This window comes from Lepus europaeus, chromosome 17 (assembly GCF_033115175.1).
Source record: "Lepus europaeus isolate LE1 chromosome 17, mLepTim1.pri, whole genome shotgun sequence".
NCBI lineage: Eukaryota > Metazoa > Chordata > Mammalia > Lagomorpha > Leporidae > Lepus > Lepus europaeus.
Genome location: NC_084843.1, coordinates 62,279,411 through 62,296,596, shown reverse-complemented (window position 1 = coordinate 62,296,596; position 17,186 = coordinate 62,279,411). Strand labels below are relative to the sequence as shown.

Here is a 17,186-nt window from a genome sequence, read left to right as displayed (position 1 = left end):
CTGGCTTCAGATAGGCATAGTTCCAGCCATAGCAGCTATTTGGGGGGTGAACCAACAGAAGGAAGACCTTTCTCTCTCTCTTTATCTCTCTCTCTCACTATCTGACTCTGTCAAATAAATAAATAAGCATTTGTGTGCTTCAGATGTGGAGCCTCCAGCCCCAGGGAGAGCCTTGGAGCAGACACATCTGGGTATCCAGGTGTGCTCCCGTCACACAGAGGAACACGAGTACCGCACAGGGAAAGGCAGCTTCCCTTTCACCAGGAGGAAAGCAGAGGAAGCACATGGAAGGCAGCCTGAGCCAGGGCCCACGCGGCTGAGCCAGGCCCGCAGGGGCCTCCTGGCCTCTGCAGAGCCAGCGCCGAGCATGACCGGCCAGGTGCTGGAAGGGCTGAGCTGCTGCTGACAGTGAGCCCTGGGTCTCCCCGGGCTGGGCGTCCTGGCTGTCAGCAGTGCTGGGAGCTGTGACTGTGGCTGCTCTGGCCCCACATGTGCTGTCTCTGCCCTTCCTGCCAGCACAGGCCTAGAGTTAGCAGCATGCGGATGAGGTGCTTGTCCGGAGGAGTCGCAGTGATCTGTCTGAACCCCAGGTCAGGGTCCAGGAGAGGGCCCTGGTTCCCGCTCTGGACAGTCTGGGCCACGCTGGCTTGAGGTCCTATGCAGGTGGTGCTCAGCGGGCCACTGCCCTCCCCTCCATCCCAGGAGGACCCCCTGTGTCCACCTCCTAAACCTCCTGGGAATAAAGGCTGGAACAGAGCAGGAGGGGTCAGCAGAGGTTGGCAGTGCTGGGGTGAGGCCTGTGGGAGGACAGGAGGCTACAGCCCTGGGAGTCTCAGTTCAGGTCATTGCAGGGGCAGCCACAGAGTGTGGGGACAGGGCTCTGTGGGGCTCCCTATGCCAGCCTGTGTTCATAGAAAGAGGCCTTCATGGTTGTGCTGTAATAAAATTGCAGAGGAAGAAAGGAGGGCCAGGAGGTGCAAGTTGCCTGGGACTTGGGACCGTTACGGCAGGTGGCGGAGGGCCCTGGCACTCCTGGTGCTGGGGCAGTTCTGCCAGAGCCCTGCCCTCTTCACCTGGGCCCTGGGGAGGACCTGGGCCCCACTTCTGGTGACCTTTAATGAGGCCAGGGCTGAGCACCCTGACCCCTGCCACAGCAGAGCCCTTGGGATTGGCTGGCAGGCTTCTGTGATGTCACAGTCACTGAGGGTGCGCACTCTGGCTGGGAGGCGACCAGTGGCCAGTAGTGCGTCTACTGCCCAACTGACCGGGTGTTGGTAGCGTAGGCAGGAGGCACATTGGACAGAATCCAATGGATTCAAGACAGAGGTGAGTGGGACTGGCTCTCTACGTGACCTGTGACACGGGGAAGGTGCGCCCAGGTGGGTGGCACTGGTCTCCCCCGCCGGGTTCCATGAGTGATGTGGCTGAGCTCTCAGTGGGCCCCTGTGTGCAGAGCGTGTATACAGTCGTCTCATTCCTCCCGCTCTGCTGGCCATCAGTGTCGAATGGGCCTTGGTGTGAGTCTGTGTCAGACACGGGTTCAAGACTAGGTGTCAGGTCACCTGGTATCAGGTGGGGCAGGGAGGCTGGCTCTGAGAGCCCCAGAGATGCGGGGGCTGGGAGCGGGCAGGGAGACCCTTAGATGTGGGCTCCCTGGAGGACACATGGATGCCAGGCTGGGGGAGGAGCGTCCTTTCTGAGGGCGGGGAGACAAGGTGGGGGCTGTCCTTCCACAGCCATCCCTAGTCCCTGAACTCTGGACAAGTCATCCTCCTGGGACGCGGCCACCAGGTGCCCACCCGCCTGGCTGTGTGACTGTCCCCCGTCTGACCAGGGGGACAGCCCTCAGAGCAGCTGTTCCCGCGGGCTCCCCTGTGCTGGCTCACATGTGCGTGTGTGTCTTACAGATTGGATATGAACGCCCTGAGGTCCCGGAGGGCCCAGGAGCGAGCAGCCATCATAATGCAATATGAGCAGGTATGGGCCAGGGTGCTGGGGGAGGAGGTGGGGCCCTGCCTCAAGGACTGTGCCTGTGAGAGCCAGACCCCGTCTTCCTGGGGACACAGAGCCGGGCGGGCGGCTCAGCTCCCCCAGTGACTGAGACCCGGGCTTCTCATCCGGGTCCCCTCTCGGCTGCAGGGACGCCGAGGAGCGGCACTGGTGCAGCCTGAAGAAGAGGACGATGAGGGCGGCTGCCTCGTCCCAGACAGGCTTGGGTTCCTGCAGTGAGTCCTCCGCACCCCACCCCACCCCACCCCAGGGCAGGGACTGGGGTCAGACAGCCCAACATGAAGTGGCACACCTGTCCCCAGGCCCCAACCTTGAGCCCAGCTGTGGTCACGGGCAGGCACTGGTCATCATTTGGCCAGAGCTGAGTGACCGTGGGACTCGGGACTGCAGGCAGGGACAGAGCTGGACGTGGGGCAAGCACTGGGCACTCTTACTCTGAGGCCTCTGTTTCTGTTAGGTAGAGGGGGTGGCTTGAGGGTTGCCATGATCGCAGGCAACACAGCCTGGCCATCGCCACTCCAGAGCTGTGTCCACAGGGTTGGGGCACCAGCCTAGCAGCTGGGCAGTTGTCCAGCAGGTGCCTGGGTCTCAGGGCCCAGGCTCCAGGCTTCCGAAGAGCTAGTCTGAGGGATGGCCAGGGGTGCGGCCTCTGCAGCTCTGAACCTGCCTGCGGGCCCCCACAGTACAGACCGGGGGGAGGGTGCAGCTGAGGGCCCTGCCCCCGAGTCTAATCAAGGAGTGGGGCCTGGGAGCAGGAGTCAGACTTGGAGGCTGTTCCCACAGATGTCAGGGAGAGAGGCCCCGTGGCTGGAGGGTGGGCTCCGGTGACCTAAGGGATGGAGCCGTCTCAGGCTGTGCCTAGTGTGACTCAGCAGCCCACCTTAGCTCAGGGATGGGGGCTCTGGCTCCATGCTGTGCCAGACCCTGGAGAAAAAGAAGGAGCAGAGTGGTGGAGAGATGGCCACAGTCTGGGCTGACAGAGGAGGGGTGAGGTTGGAGCCGGCACCTCAGGCTGCCAGTGCACAGGGGAGGGTGGTGGGCAGGGGGGCACCCTGGGAGGTGTGGGGGTCCCAGGTGCCTGGAGCCCCAGGTGCACACTGACAGCACTGAGCATCTCTCAGGCAGGCCACCCGCACTCGGTCCGTTCCAGGGTGACTTCTTGGGGAGAGCTGATGTGGGGACACTGCTCCCTCACCCCTGGGCAGCCTGGCCCTGCTCAGGACAGAAAGCCCCCAATCGCTGTGGGGGTGCTGCCACACGCCCAGGAAGCTGAACCTCTGACAGGCCTGGAGCCCCCCACTGGCAGCAAGGGCCCCTGCCTGGCCCAGGGCTCCCTGTGCTCACGGTCACCAGCCCCTCCCTTCCCGTCTCAGTGCCCTGGGCTGAGAGGATGAAGCTGGTCCTTCCCTGGCCCACTAGGGTGGTCGCGGTGCCACTTGTGGTCCCGTCCTCACCTCTCCGCCTCCCTTGCTTTCCAGTGAGCAGAAGTTGCCCCAGGACAGCATCCCGGGGGCAAAGGTAAGGACAAGTCCTTGGCCACGGGTCAGTCACCTGGGAAGCAGAGCTGGGTGGAGGGGGCACGTGGGGCTCGGCAGTGGTTAGTGGGAGCGCCACAAGGTCCCGCGATGCGGTACTCACTTGGCACCTGCTCACATCTGAACACACTCGCCTGTCCCGAACTGAGCCGCTGTTCAGTGGCGTCTGCCTGTCAGCCAAAATGACTCATTGCCATGGTTGGGAGTGACCTGGCTGGAGCTCAGGGGCTCTGCCTTGAGGACGGGGCAGCTTGGGTCAGAGGCCAGGCCACCGACGCTCCCCCAGACAGAAGCCCTGGGGCTCACGGTCTGTGCCTTTTCTGGCTCCTTCCTTGAGTGCACACAGAGCTCCTGAGCTGCATCCAAGGGCCACTCTCAGAGCCTGAAGCTGGGCTCACACCATCCTGTCTTGTTTTCCAGCGTACACAGGTGCGCAGGACCCAGAAATGGGTGAAGATGATCAAAAACTATAGTAAATACCACGGCAGCAAGAAGGTACCGTTGAGCTGAGGGGGGCCCCTCGGGAATACTGAGAGCTGAGTCGGGGTTTTGAACAGTGTCCATTCCCGTGCCAGGCACCGCCTGCCTCTCAGATGCCCAGGGGCAACTGTCCAGCCCCCGGGGACACAGGTCATGTGCACCCCTTCCCCATACACAGGACACTGTCCTGGTAGAAAATCTGAAGTCACTGCTGAAGACAATCCCGGATGCAGGGCAGGTGTGGTTCCAGGAGCCCCGTAGGGGGCAGTCAGTGCAGGGCAGAGCCGGTGCCCCTGAGCCCTTGGCCCCCAGTCACTGTGGGTCATAAGGCCCCCATCTGTGTTGGCAGAGCCTCCCTCTGCCAATACACACGGAGCCCCTGGCTTCTCCCTCCTGCTGTCTCACCCTGCGCTCCCTCCCCGAGTGGCCACGTTCACCACTCACCAGAGCCTCCTCTCTCCTGTAGTTTCAGCGCAGAATCTATAAGGGCATCCCTGCCCAGGTGCGTGGAAAGGTGTGGGCTGTGCTGCTGGAGGTGGACAGGAAGAAGGCCCAGAATCCGGGAACATATGAGGTATGGCTCTGCACTCAGCCCAAGGGGGCCCGAGCTGCTCGGGCCTGGTCAGGAGCCTGAGACTCTGTGGAGGACCGTCCCTCACTGAGCCCTCGGGAGCCTCCTCCTCATCCTGCCTTCCTCTCCCTACATCTCAGTCAGTGCCTCCTCCACATCCATCTTCCCAGACCCAGCTGGGACTGACTGCACATGTGTGTTTTGTGTCAGAGGCTTTAACCTGCTCTCTGCTGAGCTCACCTGGGCAGCTTGGCATAAGGCCAGAACAGAGGACTTGCTGGTCCATGATGGGCGGGGGCCTCCCAGTATGAGATCACAATGGTGTGAGGTAGGGACCCCCACAGGCTCTGTGCTAACAGGGCCTGCCCACAGCCTGCCCTGCCTTCACATGGACTTGCAGCCCCTGGCACTGCCCTTGCCTGGAGTGGCTGGTCCAATGATCAGACAGCCCTCAATGCTTCTGGGAAAGGAGGGAGCGAGGGCTGGTGTGAGCAGAGGGCTGGCAACTGCAGCTGGCTCTCATGTCCCCGGCTGCCATCAGGGAGCAGGGCCCAGCTGTGTGGCCCACCCTGCCTGCCCCAAGTCTGCAGTTTGGGGCTGGCCCTGGGAGCTGGGCCTGGAGACAGTCATTGCCCAGGCTCGGCTCAAGCCAAGGGCTGCTTCCAATGTCTAGATGGAGATGGGCCCCTCCAGCAGGGGGCAGCATGGAGCAGTGGTCAGGCTGTGGCTGACTCCTGGAGGGCAGGGCCTGAGATGCCAGCGAGGAGGCTCAGAAGCCTGGCTGGGGGCAGACCGCGTCTGTGCTGAGAGCTGAGGGCAGGCAGGGGTAGTGCACAGGGACCTTTCAGAGCCCCTGAATGATGCTGACCATCGGGGCCTCAGCGGCCCCCTCAGCAGGGATGCCGGCCACGGGGGTGACGTGGACGTTGAGGCAAGTAGGGAGCCCAGGACCCTCCCTCAACGTGGGACCCAGAAGGGAATGAGCTCCCTGCAGGGAACTCTCCCTGTCAGCCAGCACAGCTGATGTGGAGTAGAGGTCCTCATGTGGCAATGGGGCTTTTGCTGGTCCTGAGGCTGGCCCCTCCCCCTTGTCCCTCCCTGCAGGAGATGAAGGAGCAGGCTAGGCTGGGCGCCACTCACTTCCATCACATCGATTCTGCCATCACATGGACTTTCAGAAACCACCTCATGTTCCGAGAACGCTACGGAATGAAGTGAGGCCTCTGGGCTGGGGAGGACCCGGGGGTGGGAGGAGCAAGGGCCCTGGGGCACATGGGGTTCCTGGGGAAGACTTGGGGGCAAACCTAAATCAGTTCCTTTAGCACAGCAAACAAAATGGATCCATGGGCCTTTTGTGATTCTATAAACTTTCCCAAAGACACTGTGGAGAGAATGAAATGAAAGGTATTATCTCTAGAATCTTCAAGGAGCCCTTCAGCTCAGTAACAAGGAAGCAGTGGGCACCTCCCGGCGCCCCAGGCACACAGGCTCGGGAGGGCCCCTTCATGTAAGCCCACACAATTCACCTCCTCAGCGCATGAACACACGCTTAGTACCTAAACCACAACGGGCACCAGCGCACAGCTGTGAGAATGGGGGAACTAAAACCACCGAGGACGCCGGGTGCTAGGGAGAATGTGAGGCGAGCGCCACTCTGGTTCATTGCAGGAACAAGCACAGTGGCCCAGGCCCCCGGCAGCACCCAGGGCCATTTCTCACAATGAGAGACACACCTTCCACACGAACCCCAGCACACACGCACATGTACACAACCACTAATACAGCGGAGTGCAAGAAAACCCTTACACAACATTCAGCGTTGTGTTCACAGTCAGTGGACGCAGGAGGAGGCTGCACGATGCTCAGTGGGGACACGGAGAAGCAGCCCGTGTCACAGCTGCATCCTAGAACGGGATTCAGGGAGAGGCAGGACGAGGCTCAGCCCTGGGCTGACCTGGAGGCCTCTCAGGTGCATTCTGCTGGGGGAGGAAGCGTCCCTCAAAGGCTACACATGCTGTGATCCACTCACAGGACATCTGCAAGAGGCCAAACCCTGGGACACACAACAGGGCAGTGGTGGCCACGGGCTGAGGGAGGTGGGGAGTTTGGCCACAGGCGGCTCATGGGGAACACATAGGCCACAGGAGCTGCTCCCTACCAGGCTGAACGTGCATGGGAGGCTGACTCTCCATGGCTTAGACCCACGGGACTGCACCTCCCACAGTGGGATGCTCACTTGTGCAATGAACACCCACCCAGGAAACGAAACTGCACGTGACTGCACCCTGGGAGGAGTGTGTGTCCCTGCAGGCAGCGCCCACCCACACAGTGGACAACACGCAGGTGCCCTGACGACATCCCTGCTCATGAGCAGAGTGTCACGGGCCCTGCGTGTGGATGTCTGGCTCTGTGAGGCAGAGCCACACTGAGAGCCTCGGCAGCACAGGACGCACAGCCTCTGTCCTCTCTCTTCCAGCCAACAAGCCTTATTCAACATCCTGATGGCCTATTCCGTTTACAATCCTGTGAGTATTCTGGGATCCTATCACAGGTGCTATCCCGGCAGTCCCTGCAGGGCACCCCTGGTCACAGAGATCCCAGCCTGGGTTGAGGGGGCCTCTCTCTTCCACAGCTCCGAGGAAGAGGGGTAGAGGCTAGGCTCCGGGCCTCCTCGGACCCAACCTCAAGTTCTGGGAGGAGAAAGACAGCCTTCTCCTGGGCTGGTCTCCAGACCCCAGGAGCTTGGCCGCATTGGGACGCCCCTCCCAGGACTAGCATTCCATACGGTGGGGCGGGGGGCGAAGGCAGGGCAGAGCAGGTGTATGACTTTGCTCATCCAAGTGGAGTCTGGGTCCCACTGATGCCGTTACACCCACCAGACATGTGGTTGGACCCCTGGACCTGAATCCCACTCCACACAGCGCCATTGCCACAACAACCAACTCAGACCTTTTTTCCCCATGCGTGGAGCAGGTGCGGGGCTCCATGGGTGACCCAGCAAGGCCTGGACATCCCCATCCCCCTGACCTGCCACTGGCCAACCCTGCCTGGTGCCCTGGTTCCCAGGGGGCCTGGCACTCAGGAAGCCCAGGCCTGCACCCGTGACAGAGGCACACCTCCTGTTCTGGTCCTGGTAGCACTTCCTGGCTTACATCTTCCTCATGTGAGAAGGGGCCACCAGGTCACCCGCAGAGCTCAGGGGCCCAGAAGCTTCCCTGGGCGTGGGTCTGGATTCCCACAGCAACCGGGCCCATCTGACATCTTGGGAGTAACAGCTGCCCATACTTGAGGTCTCCCCCCTGTGCTGCCTAAGCTCAGGCCCTGCAAGATTCCCTCCAGGAACTTTGAGAACTTCCATGGCTCCAATTCTTGGGCTGCTGACACCAAACGGCAGGATTCAGGCACAAGGGCTCGCTCCCCAATCTTCCTAGACCCTTCAGTGGGTGACCCTGATCTCCCTGGGAGGTGGGCCATCCCAGGAGGTCATTCTTGCCAGGGGAGGTCTCCTAAAGGCATTCTGGGATCTTGCAGGAGGTGGGCTACAGCCAGGGCCTGAGCCATGTGGTGGCGCTGCTCCTCATGTACATGCCCGAGGAGGACTCTTTCTGGGCCCTGGTCCAGCTCATGCAAAACAGGAAGCACGCGATGCACGGTAGGTGGATGGCGTGTGGGCCCCAGTGCATGCAAGTCTGTGCACGGCCCTCACTGGCTCCTGACTGTGCAGGACAATGTCCCTGGAGCGGGGGGGGGGGGGGGGCTCCCTAGAAGCCAGGGCTGGCAGAGGCCTCCCAGACTGAGCCAGCCCCCTTCTTTCACCGCCATCCAAAGGCCCTGCAGCTTGGCCATGGCCATCCTGGGTGTGGGAACCTTCAGAACAAGGGATCCTGTCCTTGTCCAGGACTCCGGTCGCTTCTGGCTCTTCTGCCTCACACATCTCCACGCAGACTCTCAAGCACAGAGCCACACCCAGGGAACTTGCAGAAGGCAGCATCCCCTGTAGGGTCACCCCCTCCTCGCTCCTGAGTGTCAGAATGGTCAGGAGGCACCCAGTTGGACAGCGCTCACCCCAGCGAGCTCCAGGGGGCAGCCTGGGCTGGGCTGCACACAGTCAGTCACCCACCTGCACGCACCTCCCAAGCAGATCCTCTGCCCTGGCCATGTTCGTTCCCACCTGCCCCTGTTCGAGCCTCCCCTGACCCTCAATGCTCAGAAACCCCACCCCGGCCTTGGGCTCTCCAGCCTCCTAAGAGGAGGAGGCTCTAATGTGGGGGTGTGGCCGATACTACTCAGGTTTCTACAAACCGAACTCCCCAAAACTGGAGCGATTCCAGCACCACCTGGGAGACACCGTGCATCGCGTGCTCCCCTCCCTGGAGAAACACCTGGTAAGTAAAGTATCTCCTTTCTCCTCTCGGGGGCCCTGTGCTCAGGGAGGGGAGGACAGAAAGGGGTACTGACTCCTTCCTGGGCCAGGGCAGGCCACGTCCTCACCAAGGCTTTCCTTGGTTACTGGGGTCCGTGGCAGCTTGGGTGTTGGTGTGTTTTCTAGCACTTGGTCCCCCAGAGTTTGTGTAGACTGCAGGGAGACGCTGTCCCCAGGGCAGAGTGGACTGAGGGACCTGTGTCCCTTCAGGAACCTGCATGGCTGGGAGAGGGGATGCACCTGCTGCTGGGCTTCCTGCACCCAGGGGCTCTGCCACAGGGCTCAGATGAGAGGCAGTCAGGCCTGGGCCCTGGGCCCTGAGCCCCCTCTGCCTCTGCCTCTTCTTAGGAGAAGGAGGGTGTGTGCCTGGAGGACTCCACCGCCCACTGGTACCTCCAGTGCTTCCTGGAGGGGGTAAGTGCCCCGGGGACCCCTTGCCCAGGGAAGCTCCTGCCCCAGTGCCTGGCTCTCCTGTCCTGGTGGCCTGTGCCTGAGCTGCCCCAGCCCCAGCACACACAGGAGGGAGCCTGCTCTGCAGACCAGCAGGCCTTGTCCTGCTACGAGTGGTCCAAGCTGAGGCTGAGCCTCAGGGCCAGCAAGGAGGGGACAGGTCCCACCAGGACCCACCCTGAGAGCCTGGCAAAGGCCAGAGCCCTACAGGGAGAGGCAGGAGATCCATAGACTCCCAGTGGCACAGGCTGGTGTCAGCGCAGCCCAAGGGCTGACCCATCCCCCAGGTCCCTGGCATGTCTGGCATCTCCAGTGTGGCTTCCAAAGTGTCCAGACCCCCAGGGTCCAGGAGAGGACATGGTCATCCTCTCTGGGTCTGGTTCCCTGAGTGGGCGGGGATGTGGCCATGAGGCATGGCCTCACCTACCAATGAAACGAGTCCCCCACCCTCCCCTCCCCTCCCCTCCCCTCCCCTCCCCTCCCAGGAGGAGCTCTGGCCTTCTTGTGTGATGCAGCCTCCTGGAGTCTCCCTCTGTCCTAGGAGAGTGACACTGCACACCCACCCTGTGGGCCCTACTGAGGCCCTGACGCGCGGGGTCCTCCAATGCCTCTGTCCCCCAGGTGCCGTTCCCCCTGGCTCTGCGGATGTGGGACGTTTACATCTTTGAGGGCGAGCACGTGCTCACCTGCATGGCTTACACGGCCCTCAAGATCCATCGCAGTAAGTCCTCAGGGCCCACAGAGGCCCAGGTGCTGGGGACGGAGGAGCTGGGGACAGCCCTGCCTGTCCCTCGTGAGCAGGGCTTGAGGGAGGGATGAGGAGGTTTGTGAGTCCTGGGTTCCTTTCAGGAGGGCACTGAGAATCCCCTGTTGCACCCGCAACCCCAGGCCCCCTCCCACCACAAGGAGAAGTGGCCAGGGTCATCGCCCAGGAAAGTGGCCCCTGAGCAGTCCCCTCCCCTCAGTCAAGTGCTTGGCTTGACAGCATGGGTGTCTAAGGGGGTCTGCAGCCCATGTCTGGGGCTGGGACAGGGCTTGGAGCAGCCATGGTGGCTGCGCCATCCCTAGGGCCCCTCCCAGCCTGACGCCCACCCCCGTATCTAGAGCGCCTGCTGAAGATGCCCCGGGACCACCTCCGGGAGTTCCTGCAGGTGACCCTGAAGCAGGCCTGGTCACTGAGCGAGGACGCAGTCATCAGGCAGCTGCGGGCCTCCATGCGTGAGCTGGGGAAGCACCAGTGCCTCCTGCCTCCCGAAGGTGAGTCCAGCACCCGGCCCCGGCCCATGCTCCCTTGGGGATTCAGTAGTGGGAGTGCCAGGCCCTGGCAGCCCCGCCCAGGACTCACCTCTTCCTGGTCCTCCTTGTCCTCCCTGGGCTCAGCAGTTCTGCTTTCTGAAGCTCTGACAGCATGGCCTGGCGGGGCCTTGGGCAGCTTCCCAGAATCCTCCTGTGGGTGAAAGCTCTCCCCCCACAACTCTGGGGCTGGGCTGTGGAGCTGTCCTCAGGGCCCTGTTGGTGGCTCTGGCTCCTCAGCTGACCCCCACTCTGGAGTGCATTCGAGGCCCCGCCCTGAGCAGGTGCCCTGGCTCTGTGGCCCCAGGAGCGCAGAGCACAGCTGGACCCCCACTCCAGCAAGATGAGAAGCAGCCCTGCCTGCCCAGGGGGCCTCTCCCCGACTGACCCCACACAGGCTCCTGGCCCGATGACCACAGCTGTCTGCACACAGGACCCTCCTAGGACAGGGGTGGGCAGGGCTCCCACCTGCATATAGGCAGGGCTCGAGGGAGGTGGGCCTGTGGGAGACCCTGCACACTGCAGGCCAAAGCCAGCCGGCACTGGATCCCCTTCAGCCATCTGAGGACCCCTGGAAGGCCCAGGTGCCCTGGGCCCAGTTGTGGGGGCCGAGTGCACTCCTGTGAGCAGGGTGGGTGCAGAGGCAGGCGCTGGGGGCCCCCGCAGCAGAACCCAAGTGCAGCTGAGTGTGGGCTCTGCAGTCCTAGCCTCGGGCCAACAGAAGTCAGCGGGACCCAGAGCAGCGCTGGCTTCCGGTGGGGAGGGGTGCCCGTACTCGTGCCTGCTCCTGCTGCCATCAAGGACCTGAGCGCCTGGGTCCCCATGCACAGCAGAGATGGGTTTGTCCCAGCTCTAGAGGCTGGCAGTGGGGGCCCAGGTGCAGGCTGTTCAGGCACTGGGGAGGCCCCACTGTGCTTCCAGGTGCTGCCTCCCCTGGGTGCTCGTGGGACAGAAGCGGTGACAGCCCAGTCTCACCGGGAAAGGGACAGTGGCCTAGATTCAGAGGACATGGCACCCTGCCAGCTCTTTAGAAACCGCACTCCCTGTCCCTGAGGGCCTGACCCAGACTCCATGTCTGCCCCACAGCCCCTGCTCTCACCTCCATCACCTTAGGCTCAGTTCCTTTCCAGCCATTTAGGAGGGACTCAGATGCGGGTAACTCAGCCAATACACTGTTAGGGCACAGGAGGTCAGGTGGGGTAGGTGACAGGGTCCTGAGTGGGTGCCTCGGTCCCCAGAGATGAGAGAGTGAGGCGGGCAGGGCAGGGCCATCCACCCTGTGGGGCTGTGCAGGAGGAGCCCGAGGTGTCCCAGGGCTCCCCTGGCCCAGGCTGCACACACCCTCCCCTCTGGGGCCAGCAGCCTAGGAGAGTCCTCAGCGTCACACGGGGTGATGGGGACCCCAGGGGGAGGCTGGGGCAGGCACCCGGCAGGCCAGACGGGGGCTGTGGAGAAGCAAACCGCGTCTCTTCTTCTTCCAGCCAAGGCCATCGAACGGTGCGGCAGGCCCCTGGGGCGGGCACACGTGTCCCAGAAGCACCTTCCTGCCCCCACTGCTCCGAAGCCCAATATGGCCATTCAGGACACAGCGGCAGTGTGGGAGCAGACCAGGGGTCCCCCTGCCTGTGCGGTGCCGATTCATCCTCCAGAAAGCTTTGGCCTCCGCATCGCCGTGAGGGAAGGCAGCCCAGAGCCCCTCGGCCTGGGCTCCCCTGTGGGGACCGCAGAGTCTCCATCTGTGGGCAGCCCCACGGAGAGCTCGTGGGGGAGGGGAGGCCTGTGCCAGTGCGCCAGTCTCCCTAACCTGAGCGGGCCAGGGCCCAGGGAGGACGACTCCTCCGATGATGGCAGCCGGGAGGGCCTGTGGATGTGGGCTCCTCCACAGGCCTTGGAGCCCCCGGAACCAGGGCCCATGCAGGCCGTCCCAGCCTGGGGGCCACGGCTGAAGACTGCCCCCTACCGGCATGGCAGCCCCACACAGTCTGGGGACAGTCATGGGCTGGAGCCAGCCAGAGCCAGCCCTGGGCTGGGAGACCAGGCCTGCGTACCCTCCCTGGCCCGACGCCGACGCCTCCTTGCCTCCTACTCCATGGGGCACCTGGATGATGGGTGCCTCCTACAAGAAAGGCCAAGCGCACAATGCGTCCTGCCCAGGCTGGGCAACAGCCTTCCGTGCGTCTACACGGCATCCTATATACTTGATTGAGCCCCCCCACGCCCAGCTCTTCCTTGGGCCAGAACACCCCGTCACTGGAACGATAGCAGTGCTGGGAGGCACTGTACTATCCCCCCTACTACCCCCCACCACCCTCAGGTGGTGCTGACCCCGTATTAAACCATATCATTGACACGAGTTGGCTCCAGTTTGTGACCCCGGCACCCAGCTGCAGCAGAGCTTCCCCGTGGTCCTGGAGAGTGTGGGGACGCTGTGTGTCTACCTCAGTGTCTTCACGGCCAGATGCCGCACAACGTGTCCCCAAACTGTTGGGAGTGGCAGAGTTCCCGGCTGCTTATTGATTCAGACCTTCCCATGTGCTAGCTCTGCCCAGTGTGTAGAGACTTCAGACCGCCCCCCTGCCCCAGAACGGAGGCCATGCTGGACATAAGCAAGGAATGTGAGAGTTGTCTATGGGCAGCCCCAGAGTTGTGGCAGGCAGAAGTAGTACATGGAGATCCCTTGGCTTGGGCTGTGGTGCTCCCTGGATACATGGATGCCAGGCTTGGGGAGGAGCATCCTTGCCAAGGGCAGGGGAGGCAGCTGGGGCTGTCCCTGCCCAACTGTCCCTAGACCCTGTGCTTTCGATGAGTCCTACTCCTGGGACCCGGCCGCCAGGTGCCCACCTGCCTGGCTATCCCGAGGGCTTCCCTGTGCTGGTTCACGTCTGCGTGAACAGCACTCGAGCTGTGTCCACAGGATCTGGGCACCAGCAGAGCAGTGGGCAATTGTCCAGCAGGTGCCTGGGTCAGGGGCCAGGCAAAAGGCTTATTAAACGCAGACTGAGGGATTGCCAGGGGTGTGGCATCTAGGGCTCTGGACCTGTCTGCAGGTTCCCAAAGTTCAGACGGGCGTGGGACTTCTTGTAGCTTAGGGCCCTGCCCCCAGGTCTTGGCTGGGAGGAGTGGGGCTAGGAGCAGGAGTCAGATTAGAGGCTCGGTGGCTGGAGGGTGGGCTGCGGTGACCAAGTGGGATGGAGCCCTCTCAGTCTGTGCCTGGTGTGACTCAGCAGCCCACCTGAGCTCAGGGATGGGGGCTCTGGCTCCATGTTGTGCCAGAACCTGGAGAAAAAGGAGCAGAGTGGTGGAGAGATGGCCACGGTCTGGGCTGACAAGGATGGGTGAGGTGTGGAGCCGGCACCTCAGGCTGCCAGTGCACAGGGGAGGGTGGTGGGCAGGGGGGCACCCTGGGAGGTGTGGGGGTCCCAGGTGCCTGGAGCCCCAGGTGCACACTCACAGCACTGAGCATCTCTCAGGCAGGCCACCCGCACTCGGTCCGTTCCAGGGTGACTTCTTGGGGAGAGCTGATGTGGGGACACTGCTCCCTCACCCCTGGGCAGCCTGGCCCTGCTCAGGACAGAAAGCCCCCAATCGCTGTGGGGGTGCTGCCACACGCCCAGGAAGCTGAACCTCTGACAGGCCTGGAGCTCCCCACTGGCAGCAAGGGCCCCTGCCTGGCCCAGGGCTCCCTGTGCTCACGGTCACCAGCCCCTCCCTTCCCGTCTCAGTGCCCTGGGCTGAGAGGATGAAGCTGGTCCTTCCCTGGCCCACTAGGGTGGTCGTGGAGCCGCTTGTGGTCCTGTCCTCACCTCTCCACCTCCCTTGCTTTCCAGTGAGCAGAAGTTGCCCCAGGACAGCACCCCGGGGGCCAAGGTAAGGACAAGTCCTTGGCCATGGGCCAGTCACCTGGGAAGCAGAGCTGGGTGGAGGGGGCACGTGGGGCTCGGTGATTGATAGCTACCCGAGACCCTGCAGTTCAGCATGTACACCCCAGCAGCTTGGACTCCATGCTTCAGCCAATCAATTCAAGAGGCATCGACCCCAAAGCCATCCAATCAAAATTTTTTTTTTCTTGACAGGCAGAGTGGAGAGTTAGAGAAAGGTCTTCCTTTTTGCTGCTGGTTTACCCTCTAATGGCCACTGCCACCGGCTCATCGTGCTGATCCAAAGCCAGGAGCCAGGTGCTTCTCCTGGTCTCCCATGCAGATGTAGGACCCAAGGACTTGGGCCATCCTCCACTGCCTTCCCGGGCCATAGCAGAGAGCTGGCCTGGAGGAGGGGCAACCGGGATAGAATCTGGCACCCCAACCGGGAGTAGAACCTGGTGTGCCAGCGCCGCAAGGCGGAGGATTAGCCTGTTAAGCCACGGCACCGGCCCATCCAACCAACTGTAGTAGGTCCGTTCCCGCCTCTGGAGGCACTAATCGATTCTTGGAGATGTCCTTTGAATTTCCCGGGGGATGAAATGATTTGCTAAATGGTACCATGGTGTACAGAATGTCTCAGAAAACCCTATAAAAACCCTGTTAACTGAAGGGTCGGGGCTCTCAATTCAGGCCCACTGTGTCGGTGTTGATTGAGAGACCAGGCCCGGATCTGCAACAAAACTCTCGTGTGCTTTAAAAAAGAAAGAAAGAAAGAAAATGAAACATTCAGGTTAGCTGTAACTCTTAAATCCTCAAACAGGGGCAGGCGCTGGACACAACTGTTAGGCCTCCACTTGGAATGCCCACAATTCCTCACAGTGCCTGTGTTGGAGTCCCGTCTCTGCGCTCTATTCCAGCTTCCTGCCAAGGTGTGCCCTAGGGGACAGCAGCTTAGGCCTGGCCAAGGCCTGGCCTAGCCCTGGCCATTGCAGGCCAGTAAGGAGTGAACCAGTAGATGCGTGGCTGACCTCTGTCTCCCTCTTTGTCTCTCTTTCCAATAAATAGAAAACATTTTCCTCAATTCCCACCCAATGATCTCCTCCTCCACAGGAGAAACAAGCAGTGATAACCCACCTCCTCGTCACTGCTGAACAGTAAGGCGGGTGCTTTCTTCGTGGAGGGCGCTGGAGGCTCTGCCTTCTCCTCACTCTGCACTGGCAGAGACGGTGTCGGCTTCTTAGCAGCTGTCGCCCCAAAAAGGTTATCCTGGAGAAACAGAAGGTAGAACGGTAGGACAACCTCCCCCACCCAGCGGAAAACCTAAGACTGTCTCCTGCCCCAAAGTGGCAGTGAGTTTCCAGTCAGGTTCAGAATACAACAGCTTTGGAGAGAAAAGCTTCTTTTTATGAGATGCAGGGAGCGAGCGAGTACGCTCCCATTCACTGGTTCTCCAAATGCTGACAACACCCGGGGCTGGGTTAAGGCTGAAGCCAGCAACTCAGTCCAAGACTCTCGCATGGGTGGCAGGAACCCAGTGACCAGAGCTGTCACCGCTGCCTCCCAGGGCTTGCACGAGCAGGAAGTCGGAGTCCGGAGCTAGAAGCAGGTCCTGACCAGGCACTCCAATGTGGGACGCTGGGCATCCTATCCACTAGGCCAAACACATCGCCTCTGCACACTTTCTCTCTTACCGTCTTCACGTCTGCTGTTTGTCTTAGCTGTCACTAACACCTCACTTACTGTCAGCCGCAAGGCTGAGACAGGCCCAGTCACTTGTTGAAGATTTCTGGCTTGCCAATGGGCCCGGAGTCCTGATGCCACGTCCTATGGGCCTGGCCTGCCCAAGGGGCCAGATGGACTTCTGTTCCTCATTTCTCTCCCCAGCTGTGGAGTCCCCACCCCGGGCTGGGAAGAAAAGCGAGGGCTCCACATGGCCACCTTCTCTCGTTCACTCCTACCTTATCCAAGACTGCTGTGGTGAACATTGGGCATAACATGGATCCACCCTCTACAAACAACTTCTCAAAGGCAGGTTCCAAAACATGACATCTGGGGCAGGCACCTGGCTAAGACATCAATTATGATGCCCACATCCGACATGAGAGTGGCCTGGGTTCAGTACCCAGCTCTGGTTCCTGCCTGGAGCCTTCTGAGAGACAGAGGGGATGACCTAAGCAACCGGGTTCCCGTCACCCACGTGGGAGACCTGGATTGCAATGCTGGCTCCTGCCTGCAGCAGCCGGCAGCTTCAGACATCTGGGGAGTGAGGCAGTGGAGGGGAGCTCACTCTCTCTCTCTCTCACTTTCTGTCTGCCTCTCAAAAACAAGGAAGTGAACTAAGGAAATAAGAAAGTGAAATCTATAAAGCCTTCCATGACAGGGTCATGAGTCTGCTGTCCTCCCCATGGTACAGCAAGGAAAACCTAGAGAGTCATTGAAATAGAAACAGATATTTTTGTGACATAGCTTGAGGAAACCAGTTTCCCCATCACCACCTTCTACTGTTGCACTTCTGGCCACACGTTTACCTCGGCAACTGTTTCCCTGTAAACTTAAAATAAATT

At 61.4% G+C, this 17,186-nt stretch overlaps 1 protein-coding gene across 1 annotated transcript; it reads left to right on the top strand.

Moving 5' to 3' along the window:
• The first annotated feature begins 1,914 nt into the window (after nucleotides 1-1,914).
• LOC133775812 (USP6 N-terminal-like protein) lies at nucleotides 1,915-16,222 on the top strand. The gene is made up of 16 exons (XM_062214298.1): nucleotides 1,915-1,977; nucleotides 2,140-2,225; nucleotides 3,489-3,528; nucleotides 3,966-4,040; nucleotides 4,492-4,599; nucleotides 5,701-5,810; nucleotides 7,073-7,121; nucleotides 8,128-8,248; nucleotides 8,887-8,981; nucleotides 9,368-9,433; nucleotides 10,091-10,190; nucleotides 10,574-10,726; nucleotides 12,244-12,871; nucleotides 13,987-14,097; nucleotides 14,590-14,629; nucleotides 16,187-16,222. The coding sequence occupies exons 1-16, from the start codon at nucleotides 1,915-1,917 to the stop codon at nucleotides 16,220-16,222; spliced, it is 1,881 nt and encodes a 626-aa protein (XP_062070282.1).
• Nucleotides 16,223-17,186: the final 964 nt, after the last annotated feature.

Bases quoted from the DNA above. Each gene is read 5' to 3' on its own strand.
- LOC133775812 (XM_062214298.1), top strand. From the start codon at position 1,915: ATGAACGCCCTGAGGTCCCGGAGGGCCCAGGAGCGAGCAGCCATCATA. The intron at 3,529-3,965 runs GTAAGGACAAGT...CTTGTTTTCCAG, and splicing joins ACAGCATCCCGGGGGCAAAG to CGTACACAGGTGCGCAGGAC. The intron at 10,727-12,243 runs GTGAGTCCAGCA...TTCTTCTTCCAG, and splicing joins GTGCCTCCTGCCTCCCGAAG to CCAAGGCCATCGAACGGTGC.